The following is an 18,409-nucleotide window of genomic DNA, read 5'->3' as shown; positions in this document are numbered from 1 at the left end:
GTTCCGTAACAACAGAATGCCCTATTGATATTTTTGTAGTGATGTATCTTTTGGAAATAACTTGGTGCGAATAAAGCATGTGTACACCTTCACAGATGGTTAAGTTATTTGGTAAGCGAGATTCAAAATCTATTTTGGTTATTTCTAATTAAGTGCTCAAAAGTTGTAGCCTGCGTCGCAGACGTTACCTAACCCCGGCCAGTACTAAATCAAGATTTAGTTTCGTCTGCGGCGCAGGCTAAAAAGTTGTTGTAACTTAAATTTTTTTTCCCTATCTTGAGAACAGTAATTTTATTATTTTTTTTATGATTCTGAAATTGTAAGAATCGTGCTAAATGGTCTTTCGTCAATCAATCCTTATTATCACATTGTTACATTCATTCTTTCAGTTTACAGCCTGGTCAAAGCGGTTTTCCGTGGTGTAGTGATAGTCGGTAAAACTTGTGATTCCGCTTAGAAGTTTTTCCTATAGTGGACTTTATGAGGAGTCTCCGCCCGAGAGTGATACACTTCTTACGCTTAAGGCGCCTTAAGGTGTAGGGCCTTCATAAGTTGAAGTATTGAAAAGGGGAGAAAAAACTGTCTTCTAGCTATTTGAAAGAGAACTGTTTTATAGTGGATGCAGTGTAATGTAAGTATGAGAAATGAGTACCATTTCTTTCATTTTATTCCATGGCCCCGGGGTGCGATATGAAAAAGAAATAAATGTATTCTTACCAGGTAGGTTAGAAGCAAGGTCGCCATCCACATTCCACATAAACACAAACAGCATAGAAATGATTTTCATGGCGCAAAATAATTTTGTGTCCATAATCACACAAGTGTTTCACTTTTAGAATGGAGCCATCATTTCTGTTCATAAAAACGACTTGTTAAAGTGAGGCCAATTTCGATATATAACTACAGCGAAACCCATAGAACCATGAACGCCTAAACTTATTTCTGGAATGGTTATTGTTTTGTGGCCAATCAAATACGAGACGTGACCGCGACAAACCACACGAGTAATAATTAGCTGAAAGGTTTGCTTCTTGGGCAATCATAAGCTGGAAGATATAACGGCGAGAAGGGTCATTCTGTTAGACATTTCATTTTGTATTTTTGAAATAAGACTCGAGCCAAATGAATCCTTCCTGTACCACAGAAGCCGAAGTCTTCATTAAAAATGGCCTTCTATGGGCGAATTAACGTTTTTTATTTTAAAAAAAATTAAAGTCGCAGAGCGAAAATCTTCATAACCAACTAACAAGTAAACCTCATCAAGCACTGATGCGTGTAAAGTCAAGTACGTTTACAACAGACCCCCATAATTCTAAAGTCTGTGAATTTGTTGAATTCAGCAATTCTAAATTAGTCGGTGCCGACAGAATTTCAAGTGCCTGTCACATTTCTGTACGTGTAACTAACAACAGTGAATTTATATATAATAAGAAACATGTATAGTTTTGAATAACTCACCTCAAAGATACCCATGGGCATGTTTCTTTCTATTTTCTCCAACTTGATCCGACCTGCAGTAGCGTCAAGTTTTAGCACATGACGTTAAACATCCCAAGATGAAAAAAATTCATGGTAAAGCTATATTTACCTACATATAAATATGATAATATTGAGCCATCTGGCCGTGCATTTCTGTGTGGTTATGCTACATTTGTTTGATCAGTTAAGCTCGTAATAGCAATGTAAAAAGAACAAAAATAAACGAATTGGTTGTTCACGTTGGTCTTAACGCTCCTGTAAGTAGACGCTGCTAAGAACTAAAAGCAATCAAATGTCTGCATTACTTGGATTATTTAAGATGCAACGAATGTGCGAGATTGCAATTAAGTTTTAGCACATGAAACGATTAAACATCCCAAATGTTTGCTGTCTATATTGGGTCTAGTTGCAGTCTCATTTCATTGTTAGTTATAAACGATTATTTTGAGCCATATGGTGTATTTTCTGTGTGTTAAAGGTAGAGTTATTTGATCAGTTTCGCCAATATTAGCAATGCGTTGGTCCAATCGCTTTTTTAAGGGAACGCTGATTTGCAATATTTAAAAAGCCGTCAACTGTCTGCGAGATTTGGACTGTTCTCGAACAGCTAATTTGTGGATCTGCTTGATGCTGTACGAGGTTTCAATTTATATGGAAAATGTGGATCGTGAATAGTAATTCTAGGTTGTTTGGAGTGAGTCTGAAAGAAAAGTCAAACTGAGCTAATATCAACCACACATGCTCATTATCAACCTTTTTTTACTGTCTTTTTTAAAACGTATTTCGAAAAGAAACCCACTGAAAACTGAGACGACCTTGAATATTTTGCAGTCATTCTCTTTGTTTACAACGAAACTAAAGCCAAATTAAAAATCAGTCTAAAACAGATCGAAATACCTTTTTTCCCAAACTTGGGGTTTCTGAGGCGACAATGCTCTTCTTAGTCCCGTGTTCCGCACAAGAATACGAGGAATTTTATATTGCTTTGAGTAAGATATTCTTATCAACAATCAATGTATGCTGTAAGAAAAGAAGTGAAAGAAAATATCAAAGCATCTGAAAACAACCACTCTAATTTCTGTCGCTTCTGGCTGGATAAATATCTTATCGTGATGTTGATTGTTCTGAACGGGGTTTGTTCAGCGAAATATGTTTTCCGGCCCAGGCTGTATATTCTTATTTTTCTGTCGATAGGCTGGATATTGTTGTGAATATTTTTTGATTTACATAGCGTTGACATTTCCGTTTTAGAATGTATTGGGGTAACAAGTGTATTACTTCGAATTCTTGCAGAAATGGTATTAGCATCAAACATACGGCTAGTGCTGCTTTTGTTGTTTTTTAGCTAGTTTTGTCATTTAGAGAAAGGAAGAATTTTAACGGTTTAGTTGAGAATATATAATTGTATTGCCTCGGGTCTATTCCTAAAATCTCGCAAATGTGAGCCTCGATATTCTAATAAAATATATTCTCATAGAAAAAAAAAGTCTTTTTTTTTTCTTCAAACGATCCTGATGAGAAAACCCCTTCCTGCATGTGCTTACTTTCAACAACTTTTTGTCTTATCTTCAGTTAATAAACAATTATTCACCGAAGTGGAGGTGAAGAGTACTTTGCTAATCACCTCCGAGTTAACGAATCAGCGTGCGCGAAAAGCACTATTCACTTGTGTGGTATATATACTACTTATTAACCGAGAGTGAGGTCATTACAGGGGAATCTCAGACCGAGGCCTTGATGTATTGACCGAGCGATAGCGAGGTCAATACATCAAGGTCAAGGTCTGAGATTCCCCTGTAATGACCGAACGGACGAGGTTAATAAGTTATTTATTATATGGCCTTTAAGCACTATTCAAAAGAAGAGTATAATCAAGGGAAAAAACACTGGAGGTAAAACTTGCTCTCGCTCTCTGTGGCTCTCTTCGTCGCTCATACTAAAGAAGTATCGGTATGCTTATATTTTTCTTTAAGTTATTGAAAAGACAGTTATATTTTGTCGGCATTTTTTGTTGTTTTTGCCCCCTCGCTAGTAGCTTTTAACTCACAACTCAAAAAACCGTCGAGCCGAGAAAAATTTTCATAATGCCCGGTCATTACAAGAAAATAATGCCCGCTCAGCAGCCAATCAGAGCGCGCGTACTATTGTAGCCATATAATAATTGTTAATTATGACACAAGCTACATACAGTGGAACACCGATATTACGGACAATTTCGTTTGTCCCGAAGAAAACCTCACACATTTTCTGTAAAATTAACCCGCTTATTACGGACACCTGTTAATACAGTCAACGGACACTTTTCTGTGACAAACAAACTTATACATCGTTAAACCCCGCACGTTGCCGAGTTTCAAAAACAGTGAAGTAATGTAATTTTAGACCGAGAGTATAACTGAATGAGTGAAAGATTTCTCTAGTTTAACTTGTCAGAATTAAAGTTGCCGAAGAAACTAGACAACGTTTTGTTGCTGTTAAAATGCCTGCTTTATTCCTTGTATAAAAGGTCTAAAGGTCTATCTACAATGTAGAATGTGATGTTACCCAGAGAAAGATCGCATAATTTTTTCAATCATAATGAAAGGGTGATTTACTACACCATTAACTCTCGCGTCCTGTTCTCGGAAATCGACGGAACTTGCCGACTGGACCGTTTGGAAGGGCGTCATAAAGCCGAAGATATTGATCTTTTTTACGTTCAACTCGGTTTTTCTATCGATCTTTTTACGACTCCGTTATCTGTGGCTCGTTATCCTTTCGATTTCCGAGAACACAATCGCCCCCGAACTCTCTCCCCCGCAAAGGCCTTTTTTTACTATTCGAACGGCTGGGAAATGGGGAGAGGTGAAAAGTAAGCGCGCGGAGCCTGGAGAGAGACAAAACGAAAGCTCGCGGGGCAAACATATTGGAATGCCATGGAAATTAAGCTATCAATAAATCCCAATTAATCAAAAAGTGCGTTTATTCGATTAATACGGAAAATCATGTGGTGGCTTTTCTTTTGCTCAAATAAAAACAAAATTGAAAAGAATAGCTTTTTTCTTGAAGTTTTTGGAGTAAAGCGAGCTGTTATCTCTGTCTTTTTCATCGCTGACAAACCCTCGGACGTTTACCGATGGGGGAGAGGGGGGGGGGAGGGTTGGATACCCCCTCAAGGTATTTGACTTCAATCATCTTTGAAGCTGTCTTCGCATAATTAAATACACGCGAACATATTTAACTAGTTGGCAAATCTCAATTCGCATGCTCTGGTCTAGAACAAATCTTCTACTTTCTTAGGCCGATGCAGCCCCCTGTAGGGATCGAACACTTCGTTCAAGTCATACTCGGCTTTTTCTGATCGCTTTTTTAACACTTTGTTCTGGGCTTCTTCACTGGGGGAGGCCACAATAACGGGTCTCATTCCACACTCGGCTCTGAACTCCACTACATTGAGGCCCGTGCGATCCGCAAGCTGCTGGTGCGTCTCCTGCAAGAATAAGAAATTCAAAGATTTCTCTGATTTTTATGTTTCACTATGGCAGAGTCATAAGAAATAAACGGACCTTACGAACGTTATGGCCTCTAAACCACCGGTAACTGTTTTCTGAGACAGATTTACATTATACTATTAAAGTATACAGTTATTCTAAAAGTAATTAATTAAGTGACTTAGTTATTCGATAGCAAGTTAAATTAATTCTCTCCATTTCTGCTAGTTCGATGGAGTTTGCTCAAGTTGCTGATTTTATGAATATATCGTTTTGACTGTCACGCAGCAAGGCGAGAATCACCAACAACAAGTTCAACGCACATGTGGCAACGGACAGGAATCAAACAAGGGCCACATTAGTGGGAGGCGAGCGCTCTCACCACTGCGCCATCCCTGCTTCCCATAAAATCTATAAAAAGCCTTGCTTACCTGGCTGTAGGCATTTCTAGATTGTGCTAGTAAAAGTAGCATATTATGCTGGTAGCACTGCTCTTTTTCTGGCCAAATTATGCTAAAATTATGCTCGTTTTTCCAAATTATGCCACTTTTTTTTAAATTATGCTCTTTGAAAAAATTGCAAAAAAGTCCAAAAAATATATATTTTTTTAGAAGCCGTTGGTCTACAAGAAAGAAACGCAACGAATACCACAATGAAATTCAAATAAACATGTGGTTCAGGTTTACATGCACACTAGTACTAGTCTATACGCTCATGTAGCTTGTCTGCGATTGTTATATTGCAGCATTACACTTGCTAGTGCATTGTCTTGCTGCTCATGGAAAGACGCCGAAAGCAGGCTAAAAACTCTTTCTGCGGCAGCCGACGAAGGTTGAACAAGCAATACTTTCTTGACTGCAAAAGACTGAGAACGTTACAAGTTTTCGTTCGGATCTGGCAAGACTGGCATGGCCGACGCCATTTTGTAGCCTTGCCTAATGAGAGGTACTGGGGCTGACATGGTTTACAATGTGACCTCCGGTTCCGGTGCACCCCAGGCCCCAGTCCCCAGTCCCCGGGATCAGTGAACTGCAAATGCTACTAATTGTACTAAAACATTAAATATCGAATAACGTGTGCTTAGGACTTGAAATCAAAAATGATCAAATTATAGGATGAAAAATGATCCGATAATTATCAAAATATGCGAATTATGCTAGCAGTGCTAATTGGGAAAAATTATGCCAGTTTGCTCAAATTATGCTAAAAATTATGCTAGCACAATCTATAAAAGCCTACCTGGCTGAGTAATCCCTGAAAAGCCGCTCGAACGAGGCTGACAGCCGTTGTAGGACCCTGTACCTTGCAGCGCATGTCTTGAATACCAAGGAGCACGGCGATTTCTTTTATAAGTCGGTGACAGCGAAGTCCATAACCTGGGTATCGCATGAACGGATAAAACCAGTGACAATGTTGTACACCATAGACAGGTCAATTTGAACAATTACCATGCAGGCACATTCCTAGCATTAAGAATTTTGGACATTTTGCTGACCAAATCTTCCCGGCATCTTTCCAAATCTTTCTTAGTTAGTTATTTCAAGAGTTTTAATAATTATCCCTTAATATGCTGAAATTAGTCCAAAAAACGCGTTTTTTATTAACCGTTAATCGATTTTCTTGGCTCCACGGTCCAAAAGTTCTTTAAATTTGCTAAAAATGCACTTTCTGACAATGCAGGAAGATTTTGATGTAATTTCCATGTAAAAATGTACAATATTTTACTTTGGCGCATGCGCATAAGCCAAAATTTGGACTTTTTTTTTTTTTTTTTTTTTGCTGAACCGTTCCGATTTTTTTTCCTTGCTCCTTTCCTTTTCGTTTTTCTCTGCTTTCTTATTCTCTCTATCTTTTACTCTGTGCACTTCTTCTACTGGCATGAAAAGTTTTGATCTGAATCAATGGAAAACCCTGGAAAGGAGATCATGATCAAGTACGGGTATTTTGGCCTGTTTTAGCACCAGTTTTACGCCAAAAACTGATCGCGTTTTTTTCGATTAGCTCTGTCGGAATGCAGTCAATATTGAAGATGGACAGTCCTGTGGAAAGATCTATCCAAGCTCTATAAGATGCAAATCACAAAAATCTGCTGACGTGTAAATTGGTGACGTCATAAGTGGCAGAATGGCCATTCCTCCAAATCCCGGAATAAGTCGGGCTTAGCATGTTAAGGGTTATTACTTTACCTGTGTTGCAATTACCCTCTTTCATTGCAAAGAAAAAAGCAAGATTACAATTCGTTCTACAACGAAGAAGATTTATCTGACCGGAATTGTTCATACCAGAGTTTGACATTAATCACATAAGTAATTTAAAACCATATAACTAATTCAAAACTTAAAAAAAGGAAAGAAACATGTTCACTTTCTAGCGATAATGCAAATAGGTTACCTCGAGGTTTTCTGAAGAAATTGATTTTCGTTTTGTGGTATGTCGTTTCTAGATCGTGGTAAACTGCAAAAGAAAAGATGCATGCATTTTCAGAACGTTTACTCTCAAAAGTAAACTACTGATCGATTATACTACAAAGGGGTCCCTTTACGAGTTACGTAGTCTAAGTAAACAGTGTTGGACCCGAAACCTAGCTCTGTAAGAAAAAGTGTATGGTTTTCGATTAGTTGATTCTCGATTTGGAAGTTTCGCGCACAACTAACAACCAATGAGATACACTACACTAATCTCTATAAAGATACGTCATCAGAATGGAATTTCGGGTCGACTATAAGAAGTCCTTGTGGGGAAGCATTGAGTGCGCGTAAAAGGAAAATCGGGGGGGTGGGGGGTGGGGGTGGGCTAGTTGTGCTATAAAATCTAAACTGCAAAACAGTCCTATTTTTCGCGGACGCCCTCTGTCAGGGAAGTAAAGAGACTCAGATGGCATGGTAGCGACCCTGTACCGTTTTTAGCAACTTACTTGTGTGGTTTTCACAGCGTTCAATGAAGTAAAGATAGTTCGCGGCTCTGTTTCGTGCCTGATGTAGAAAAAATAAATAAAAAATAAAATAAAATACAACATAAATACGAGTTAACACGTAAACAGTGACCTCCATTTTGTACGAAAATGTGCACAAATTTCTGTCCGCGGACATAACCTATTTCAACAAGCAAAGTTGGAACTGCGAGCCTCGAGACATCCAAGAACAAGTAATCCTGTATATTTTTGAAATAAAATGGCCGCCGAATTATTATTAAATAACATAAAATAAAATGTAAGCTATTGTCCTTCAAATGATTTTGAAACAAGGCCTTTCTGCTTGTGAAACCTTGGCCAACCTCTTGAGCAAAAAGCGAAAAGAAATCCTATTGATGTTCAAAAGTCGTGCCAGTCTGTTAGAAACACTCAATTGTATTCGGATTAACAGCGTATGCTAAACGAAAACTGAATGTAAAACGCAAGTTTGGAAATCTTGGGAAATCGCTTGCGGAGTATCCTCGGAGATGTTACGTAATAACTTAGGTTGAAAAATTTGACCTAAAGCTAATTTTGACCTGTAACATTTACATCAGTCGTCACAAACAATATTTCTGGATGGTGTATTTTGCATTGATAAGTATCCTAAATCTGTAATTTTGGAGTTAAGGTCATTGCCCTGAAATAGAACTGAACACAATTTTTAAACCAAACTTGGCCTACTGGTTTATTACTTTAAGGGAACTTAAATTTTGAAATAAAAAAGGGGGTCACCAGATTCGTTTAGGAGCAGGAAGACCTTGTATATTCCATATAATTCCTTTAAAATTCCTCTGCAAATACTAGCAAAGTACACGTTTTTAACGATAATTTATTTTTCAAACACATGAATTGATCTGTTTTCATTTTACAGAAAGATTTTGATCGCTACACCTAAAATATGAGAAAAAATTGATAGGTCACCAGGCTCGTTTAGGAGAAAGTGACAATTAACTTCTCTCGCGGACTAAGCTGCATAGAAAAAAGCCGCCATTTTGTTGATGTGTGTGCGCGCGCGCGCACGCGCTAATTACGCGTAAAATTCTGCGCAGTAAGGATGCGCAATGCAATACAGGGCAATGACCTTAATAAAATTAATGGCAGATAACATTTGTCGTACCTCTCTAATTGCACTTATTGGTGTCTGCCCTCTACCAATACCAAAACCTGCAAGGATGACAAATTAATTTTTTATTGGTTTATGATGGATTCAAATTACAACGAGGGTCCTGAAAAGGGGGGGGGGGATATAAATCTTATTTTCCCAAATTTTGCCCAAATCCCATTTCCCAGCCTATTGTTTTCCCAAATTTTCAAAATTCTTGTCCCAGCTCTATTGTTTTTCTGTCAGTGTTTCCCATTCCCAGTGACCAAATCCCAATCCATTGTGCCGATGCAAATTTGCCTAAATAAAAGTTCCCATTTCACTCCTTTATGCCCCTCTACAGTGTTACAGCTCGGGGAAAAAATTTTATTGACGCTTTGTCCTGTTTATGGACAAAGTTGGCCGTTAGATCATGCACGTTTTAGGTTGATCTGTGTCATACAAACTTATAGTGAAATGCCATGAAACCTCATTGTAATGGCTGTAAATACAAAAAAAAGGAAAGGGGAAAATACACGCCACCTCCTCTGGTTGCTACTTCAGAGAGTAGGCGGCCAGTAAGAGTAAGTGACCACAGACTCTCTCAGATGTAAGCGACCAGAGGGAAAGCTAGCTAAAATACACTGTGAGGAAGTCACTTGTCATTCATTGATCCTAGTAAAATACTGGCAAGACTTAATATGCACTGTAAGGAGTGGTGAGCGGACAACCACAGTCTTTTAAAAAAGTAAAGGTTTTATTGCCAAGAAAGTAAAAAGTAAAAGGTAGAATCTATGTTTGAGCCAAGTGGCCCATCAGGCTGGAGCTTACATGTATCTTGGTTTCCATAACATGGAGTGACTAGGAGTATTTCCTCTCCCCCCTGGATAGGCTAGTCCATTGAAGGGTTACCCCCAAGCATTACATTTGCCATTTCCCAATTATACACTTGGGTGAAGAGAGGCACTATGAGAGTAAAGTGTATTGCCCGATAACACAACACAGTGACCCCAGCCAGGGCTCGAGTCGGACCACTCGATCCAGAGTCAAGCACACTAACCATTAGGCCACCATGCCTCCCATAATTGCCAAGAAATAGAACTGAAAATACAGGATGTGGCAGCCCACACTTCACTCAGCAGGCGCAGGTTCTTCATGTTACGCTAACTTGTTTCTTGAACATGTACTTTACCTGCAACACCGTTGTAGTTGCCAGTAACAACCATGGCACGTTGAGTTTTCTTTCTTCCTCCAGAAGTCATATTACTAACTCGCCTCATCTGTTAAAGAAAGCAGTTGAGAGATCGAGATCTTAAAAAAACACTTACTACTGTAAAATTCCAAAAAATAAGTCCTGGTCATAAGGCTTATTTTGGTGAACGAAAGGATAGAGGGGTGCTCATTTACAAGAGACTTCTGACTGGGGGTAAAATGTCTGATCCTTGGAAAGAATTTTTCTACTCAAAACCTGGGGTGGGAGGTGGGTACTGACTTCCCATTATTTGAGCAAAGGCAACCTTTTTTAGAGCAAAAGAGGGACCCACTCGCCGACAAGAAAGTGACCATCTTACATGTATAAATTATTTTTTGCTATTCCTCCCCCCCCCCCCCTCTCTCAACTTTTACGAGCAACTGGATCTGACACTGGTACAGTAAGTTTCATCTTTACAAATTCATACTGCAGGGTAGAAAACATACAATCATTTACATACTTCTAGAAATAAGAGCATCCCTTCACCAAAAAAATGCAAATTATCAAAAGCAAAATGCTTCACTTACGTCAACAACAACAGACATAAAGTTTGTTAGCTCCTCTGAAAAAAAAAAAACAAGCAAATAATTTATTGAAAAAAACTATAAACACAGGAGTCCATTACCCGGAGCGTGCAACTTCCATATATTTGTGCAACGGCGTTTTCACAAATAAAAATATTTTTAGCTAAGCCTTTCCCGCGAAAATTACTGCTTCGGATTAAGACAGACACCACTTTGCAAGGAAATACTGATATCATCGCTTAAAATGCTGTCAGAACACTCCGAAAAAGTTTCCTCGCATGTTTCAGCTATGTTAACTTCTCAGGTGGACGAGGTACGTATCAACAATCTATAACAAAATCGCTTGTGATTGGCTATCTGAAACTAATTAGCGGGAAAATCGTGTCTAAAAATAACTTAACTTGTGAAAATGCCGTTTCACAGACGCAGTATGGAAGTTGCAAGCTCCGGGTAATGGGCTCCTGGTAAACACTAAATAAATTTTTAATTTTCAGTAAAAACCAAAGTTTGAAGAATCGAAAGATTCCTTCTTCACCTGATATAAATTGCAATGTACCACATGCGAATTGTAATCTTGAAATGAATGTACAAAATTCTGTAAAAATCCCTTGACTGACCTCCATCAGGAGTCACAGGGTGGCCACATTTTCTTCCTGGCCACGTTCTCCCAGTCCACCCTCTTTCAAATATTCTCCTAAGCCTGACAGGTCTCTCAGGCTCCTCATCTGCAGGTAAACTTCTTTGTTGTTCTTTTCCTCTCTTCACAGGAGCATTAAATCCTTGCCACTTGAGTCCAGCTTTATCTGAGATTTAAATGTGACATTTTCAAGTTACAGCAAATCTGTGATGCATGTAGGCCAACCATCAACAGGCCAGCAAAATTTGGTTGTACATGTATTTATAAATTCAACTCACACTTACAAACCAATTTCTCACACCTAGTCAAAAAATGTGAGTTATTACAACCACAACCGACACACTTTCCAAAAATATGTAAACTCAAAGCAATGAGAGAAACGAAAACTCCATGAAAAAGGAGTAAATGACGATACTTTCCCTGAAATCTCAGAGTTTTGACAAGAAAAGCATTGGGAACAAGGTTCACACTGGGATCGGGATAATTAGAATGTCTTCGGATTACTTCGGACGTAAGAGTTGGCAGGTATATCAAAGTGGTTTAAAAATACCTACATTGTAAGAAAATGTTTGACTGATTAAGTTCTAATTCTGGCTAAAAGCAGGGTTGTCAAGAAAAGCAGGGTGGTCAGAAAGTTTTGAAGTAGAGGCTTTGTTATGTTACTGAACTTTACATGTAGACCTCGTTTTTGTGTGTCACGCCCTTGTGGTTTATAAGGACATGCACACTTGTAGCTAGGCAGACACTAGACACTAAAATCATTGAAGTGTCTTGTTTGGTTTCGACAAGGCAACAGGCTTTTGTTAAATTACATGGTGGGCATAGGTAAGGTAAGGTAAAACTTTATTTATGCAGGGTGGCCTATTCAGTACAGTGGTTGGTCTCCAGAGGGGCCCTGCTAAATACAATTTGATAAGTGCCGGAGTAGTGATAACTTTTAGAGTGTTAATACAATTAATAATAAGTTTTGCACCAAAATAGAACTCGTGATTTTCTACCATCCTATGCATTTAATAGTTTTTCAGATTTCAGCATTTTTTGATGGGAAAATGCGTTGTCATTTAATTGGTGGCAAAATTTGTTTTTATTATAATGGGATATCTATAATAAAGTTTTCTCAAAGGACTTCCCATAAAAATCTACAAAGTAAAAAACAATATATTTGTAATGTGTCTATCCATTCAAAAGATATAATGTTTTGAAATTTGAATTTTCACTTCTAGATCTTCTAAGGTAAAGGATAATCAAGGCTTACCAAACTTGAGGACTTCAGGATCAACTCCCTTTATTATGACTTTCTTCTTTCCTCTTCCAGCTCCTCTACCACCAGTGACAGCAGCCCACAGTTTTTCGTACTCTAAAAGGAACAATAAAATGTCTGATTCATGAAGAAGGGAGTAAAATGAAGATACAGTATGTACACTATGCTGAACAGTCAAGACTGACTCACTTCCACAGTTGACAACAACTGTATCTGTCTGGATGAATGACAATGTGCTTAACTATATTTAACTGAATGATTCCATGAGCACATGTTGGATATGACTGGATCGTAGATAGACAACAAGGCACATAGCAACAACTAAAGTTGGCTATATGTTTACCTATCTCATATCCAACAAGCATGGGTGGAATAATTGTTTTATTAAAGGCACCCATAAAATTGAAGTATATGAGTTCTTCAGCCATTCTCCACGATGCGTATATGTATACATACTCAATTTGTGGTATGTGAACTTATATTTAATACATACATGTAATATATGATAATATTATATTATAATACCATTGCCTGTAAACCAATCAAAGCAGGAGTCTTACATTATAGATGTTATACAAAAAACAGAGCAATTATCTATTCTTGGTTGTTAAAATATTAGTAGCAATTAGTCAGCCGTTCGGGCAATATGAGAGTTCCATGAGCCCTACCAGGCCTACATGCCCATGTGATGACCTTGCAAAAATTGAATAACATCCAGAAGATCTGATTTCTCTTTTTCTAATAACACTGAAGGAAACATACACCTAATTGCAATAACGTTGTCATAGAAAAAAGTAAAAAAGAAAAAAGGTAAATAGGAATTAATTAGCTTAGTTTCATAACTGGTAGCATTTACAGAAATTTCACGAGTTTTATCTGCACTTTTTAAGTGCACATTTTTATGCTGTAACAAGATTAATTGATTTATTCGTATTTCGAAGCATTTTGAGGCCATTTGTACAAATAAATTTCATGCATGCGCTTAATTAATTCCTATTTGACTTTTTCCTTTTTACTTTTTTCTATGACAACCTTATTGCAATTAGGTGTATATATGTAGATGTACGTGCTGTACTTTAAAAGTTTAAATAATTAATTATTCTGATTTACATGAAGTTGCCTTTCATTGTTCACCTTTGTCTTTGTTTTTATTTGAGGATGCGTATCTTCTGTCTTGAACAATCTGAGCTGAAAGTAATCCTTTCATAAGCCATGAATCTGTGAGAAAAAAAGTATCCATCTAGTTGTTAGCTACAGAAATACTGGTAAATTCTCTTCTTTGTAATTTTGTGCATATCCTGTGCAAGCTTAATCACCACTGATGAAGGGCTTAGTCCCCTCTCTCCCTCTCTCTTCAACACTTCAACAGCCAGCTCTGCCCCCCCCCCCCCCCCAAAAAAAAGCATGCTGGAAGCTAATACGTCGCTTATTTCATGCAGATTATGTAAGATAAAACATTTTGATTGATACACAGAGGAGAAAGAATTATGCAAAAGAAAATGCATTGAAAAATAGCTAAGCTTATTAGTTATACCTGAACAGTACAGGCTTTACGCACGTTTTTGCATCTCGAGGTTACTCAGTTACTGCATCAACGAAAATAAGCCGGACGATCGATGAATATGTGCTTGATAATCACACCTGGCGCTGACTCTTACCTTTTTTTGAACGTGCAATATTCGCTAAATAACCATTTTTCCCCATAAATAAAGATCGCGCCAAGTTGGAACAGCACACACATCTTCTTAGAACGGCCGCCATCTTTGGTTGCCAGGGGCGGTCACAAAGTTTCAGCGAGTGGCTGCTCAGCCTGGCCGCTCAGCTTTCAAAATGGCGGCGCAGTTTGTAAAATTCGGCTTGCCAATGATCGTAAGTGAATATTTTGTTTGTTTAGAATATTTTGATCCTGTTTTAACTGGCTAAATTCCAGGATACATTCTATTTAAGGCTTAGCGAAATTCCCATTCGTGTGTCGATGTAAAAATGGAATGGCCCGAACTAGGCGAACTTTGCAAGTGCCATTTTTGTCAGGGTAGCACGAAACTACTTCCTTGTTCATTTTATAGCAAACTCTCATCACTTTATCTACATTCTTTACAGACTCTGATTGTTGGTGGATCATTTGCGTTGAAGGAATTCACTGAAATAAAGATCAAGCGACGAGATGAAAAGACTTACATGGTAGGCATAAGTACAGAACGGTGAACCCTCGGGACTGAAAGCATATCAGGACATTTTCATAGTATATGTCCCATGTGATGTCTATATCAAAGTGCACAACTGATTAAAGGTTCTAGAAGCTTTAGTTATAGTGGTGATTTGCTTTATCTCCTAGAGGAACTATGACTTGCTGGTGTTAGCTCCTTATGCCTCACCCCGAGGGGAGATCTCCTATATGAAAGAAAGAGGCGGGAATGCTTGTCGGAAATTTTGAAGATAACCCCTAAAAGAGACCAATCTGGGTGTGGCTCAAGCTTTTCTTGACCCCTAAAAGATACCAAAATATTAAAAACATAATTTATAAATTATTTGTATATTTCTTTGTGTGCAGCCCTAAACAAGACCATTATGGCTTACATTTTGGGGGTTGTCCTAAAACCCGGAATGCCGGAAACCCGGAATGCCGGAATGCTGGAAATCCAGATAAGAAAGCCCGGAATCCTTAAACCCGGAATGACCTTTTTGTGTACGCCTTTTTTCAAAAAAATACGTGGAAATATGTTATTTTTTTTTGGGGGGGGGGGGGGGATTTGGAAGTTTGTTACGAGTTTCCAATTACGTTGCGAGTTAGCAAATCAAATTGTCAATTTCAATACAAAGTTCCAAACTTCGGCCCGACTGAACTTCGCAATTTAGCTAGTTGAGGAGAAACAAAACATGTTGTTTCAAAGTCATGGCGATATCTGAACTCAATGATTTTAAAGGAAACAAGTTACGGCGGGAATATTCAAGCGATTCTTGCGGCTCAAGTTGCACAATATTTGTTTGACGAACAAGCAGGATGGCAATAACAACCTTCTAATCAATGTTCTGACTGATGGTGAGTAGAAGCATTACATTCATATACCGTCTATTGCACTTAGAATGAAAACGTCCTTTCAAAAATGGGTATCAAACGCTGTCGATATATATTCGTCACTTGATGATGGAAGCGATAATTCAGTTGAAGTGTCAGACAACGTTTCGCACCAGCGATCACGCAAGTAATTTGACGATAAATGAATTTTATGCAGTCAGAAATTTGGTCAAATTTTCCTTTTTGTAAAAAAAAATATATTTTTTACGCTTTGTGCGAGGTATAATCTTAATTTTCAAGTCTTTTGCGTTTGTAAGCCGGATGAAACTGGATACATGGTTTACCCATCAGGATCTTTACATAAAGTTGATTTTAATCGAAGCCGAAGCGAGGCGACAGGGAAGACTTATTTGTCACGCCAACATGTTTATGGCTCGCTGAACATTAATTTAAAGTTTGTGAGCCTTTTATATCTTTTAATGGCTTTTTCCGAACGATTAAGCGTAGCAAAGCCCTTGTTGATAACATAAACTACAGAAGGTTTTAATCTGCACAAGTTAACACAATGTAAGGTTTTTATTGACGTCGACTATTTGGTCAAACAAATGTTTTGCAACTTGAGCCGCAAGAATCGCTGGAATATTCCCTCCATAACTTGTTTCCTTTAAAATCACTGAGTTCAGATATCGCCATGACTTTGAAACAACATGTTTTTTTTCTCCTCAACTAGCTAAATTGCGAAGTTCAGTCGGGCCGAAGTTTGGAACTTTGTATCAAAATTGACAATTTGATTCGCTTACTCGCAACGTAATTGGAAACTCGTAACAAACTTCCAAATCCCCCCCCCCCCCCCAAAAAAATAACATATTTCCACGTATTTTTTTGAAAAAAGGCGTACACAAAAAGGTCATTCCGGGTTTAAGGATTCCGGGCTTTCTTATCCGGATTTCCGGCATTCCGGCATTCCGGGTTTCCGGCATTCCGGGTTTTAGGACAACCCTACATTTTGGTGTTTTGCCCAGGACACCCTAAGGGAGACCAAAAATCCAAAATATACACAGCTTAAGCGAGACGACAAGCATTCCCGCCCCTTTTATATGTGCCTCACACCGATGTTAACCATGCAGTTTAGAAAAGCATTTCTTATATTTTCTTGCAAATGATCATGTTTAACAAAGTTTTTTAAAAGGACTCATGGCTGCCTTGAGACATCGCAAGATGGTGGAACTAATAACTTTTCAGCATGCCCAAACATTTTCTAAGAAAGCAATTGAGACTCTGGCTTTTCTGTGGTAACAATAAACTCAGGGATGTAGATTTCAGCCAGGAGCTGAGTAAATTAAAATACCCAATGGTCTGTTGCATGAATAAAGGTTGGGAAATGGGTAGGTTTTGGAAGTCCTTTTTTGACTACAGTACCTGCCTTGAGGGTAGCAAAGGAGGGTTTGCGATACCGTTTCACGCACAAATTTTAACCAAATTCACATGCCACGTATACTAGAAACAGCAGAATTCAAGAATCACGTTTCTTTTCTAGCTATTTTCACACATCACAGTCTAATTTTTGCCCTATTTTCATGCGTCACTGTCTTGTTTTTGCCCTTTTCAGGTGTCACACATAAATCCTTTGCTACCCTCTGCCTAATGTGAATTTTTTTTTTACATCTCTGTGGAGGTGGATAGGAACTGGGAGAAAACAAGTAAAATTTCATAATATTTTGTTCCATTTTTCACAATAGATATGGGACAAAAAGGGGAGAATTGCTACCGAAAGGGGCGTGAGACATAAGTTAAAAAATTCAGAAAGTGTGAGTAAAAGGCATGGGAGGTGGGAGGTAAAGAAACCTCTGTCCCCCTCTACATCTCTGAAACTTGTTCTGTTTTTGTTTCGCAGTTAAACAAGGAAGAAGCTCTCAAGGCATTACCTAATAAGGCAAAAGAGGTCACACTAGAGGATGCATATGAGGTACTCACGCAACTGTTAAGCAATGCGGCACAATTGCTGATCTTTTCTGCTTCTCCTGCTTTTCCAACAGGATCCAGCAACTAATGCTGATTCGGGAGAACAGGAAGTGATCAGGAATTTAACCCATTGACGCCTGGAGATTCTTTTTGAGAAAACCATATTTTTGATAGTTTCGTCATTTTCTGGTCTCATATGAGCTAAATTATATGCTCCAAACTACTCAAAATGGCATTTGCAGCATGACAGTATGTCTTTCTTTCCACTAGTATCACATTTGATAGCATTTTTGTTCGGGCATGTGCACAAATCAAAATTATGAGATGAGAAAAACAACTTTAGGCTTTTCAATTTTCTATTTTTTTTTTCGCTTTTCTTTTTTCTTCTTTTCTTATCTTTTTGCTGCAGTTGTAGAGCTTTGTTCACTGTCTCAATATTTCTTCTTTTATTCATTTCAGGATCTAACAAAAAAACTTGACATTGATACCTGGGAAAACAAAAGAGGTCCTCGCCCATGGGAGGAGCAACAGATGCCATCCAAGTAGAAATAAATTTGTCCAGCTTGTACAGTTAATTGGCCTCTGAGGCCTGTGGCATACTACAGAAAAGGTTCATGCACTGCAACAAAGGAAGAACTAAAAATTTTGTGGTACTAATAACATAAGTTTGGCTCTGTTGTTTGAAAACACCCAAGACAAGCTGAACTGTCTTACATGAATGCCAAACAGTTGACAATTTATGCGAGATGCTGCTAGCAGTAGTGGTCCCGAGCT

At 38.2% G+C, this 18,409-nt stretch overlaps 2 protein-coding genes across 2 annotated transcripts; one reads left to right on the top strand and one right to left on the bottom strand.

Moving 5' to 3' along the window:
* Positions 1-4,553: 4,553 nt before the first annotated feature.
* On the bottom strand, positions 4,554-14,425 carry LOC144636054 (small ribosomal subunit protein uS5m-like). Its single transcript, XM_078495197.1, has 11 exons — positions 14,316-14,425; positions 13,792-13,875; positions 12,652-12,753; positions 11,377-11,562; positions 10,763-10,797; positions 10,176-10,263; positions 9,020-9,066; positions 7,864-7,921; positions 7,341-7,403; positions 6,189-6,325; positions 4,554-4,948 (listed from the first exon to the last, which is right to left on the bottom strand). The coding sequence occupies exons 1-11, from the start codon at positions 14,416-14,418 to the stop codon at positions 4,733-4,735; spliced, it is 1,119 nt and encodes a 372-aa protein (XP_078351323.1). The 5' UTR covers positions 14,419-14,425; the 3' UTR covers positions 4,554-4,732.
* On the top strand, positions 14,393-18,282 carry LOC144636091 (cytochrome c oxidase assembly protein COX16 homolog, mitochondrial-like). The gene is made up of 4 exons (XM_078495234.1): positions 14,393-14,526; positions 14,758-14,838; positions 17,568-17,639; positions 18,095-18,282. The coding sequence occupies exons 1-4, from the start codon at positions 14,488-14,490 to the stop codon at positions 18,179-18,181; spliced, it is 279 nt and encodes a 92-aa protein (XP_078351360.1). The 5' UTR covers positions 14,393-14,487; the 3' UTR covers positions 18,182-18,282.
* The last annotated feature ends 127 nt before the right edge of the window (positions 18,283-18,409 follow it).

The sequence above is a fragment of the Oculina patagonica genome, chromosome 13 (assembly GCF_052425735.1).
Source record: "Oculina patagonica isolate OP01 chromosome 13, crgOcupat, whole genome shotgun sequence".
Classification (NCBI taxonomy): Eukaryota; Metazoa; Cnidaria; class Anthozoa; order Scleractinia; family Oculinidae; genus Oculina; species Oculina patagonica.
The sequence above is the reverse complement of the archived record's forward strand: the minus strand, read 5'-3'. Positions and strand labels throughout refer to the sequence as shown.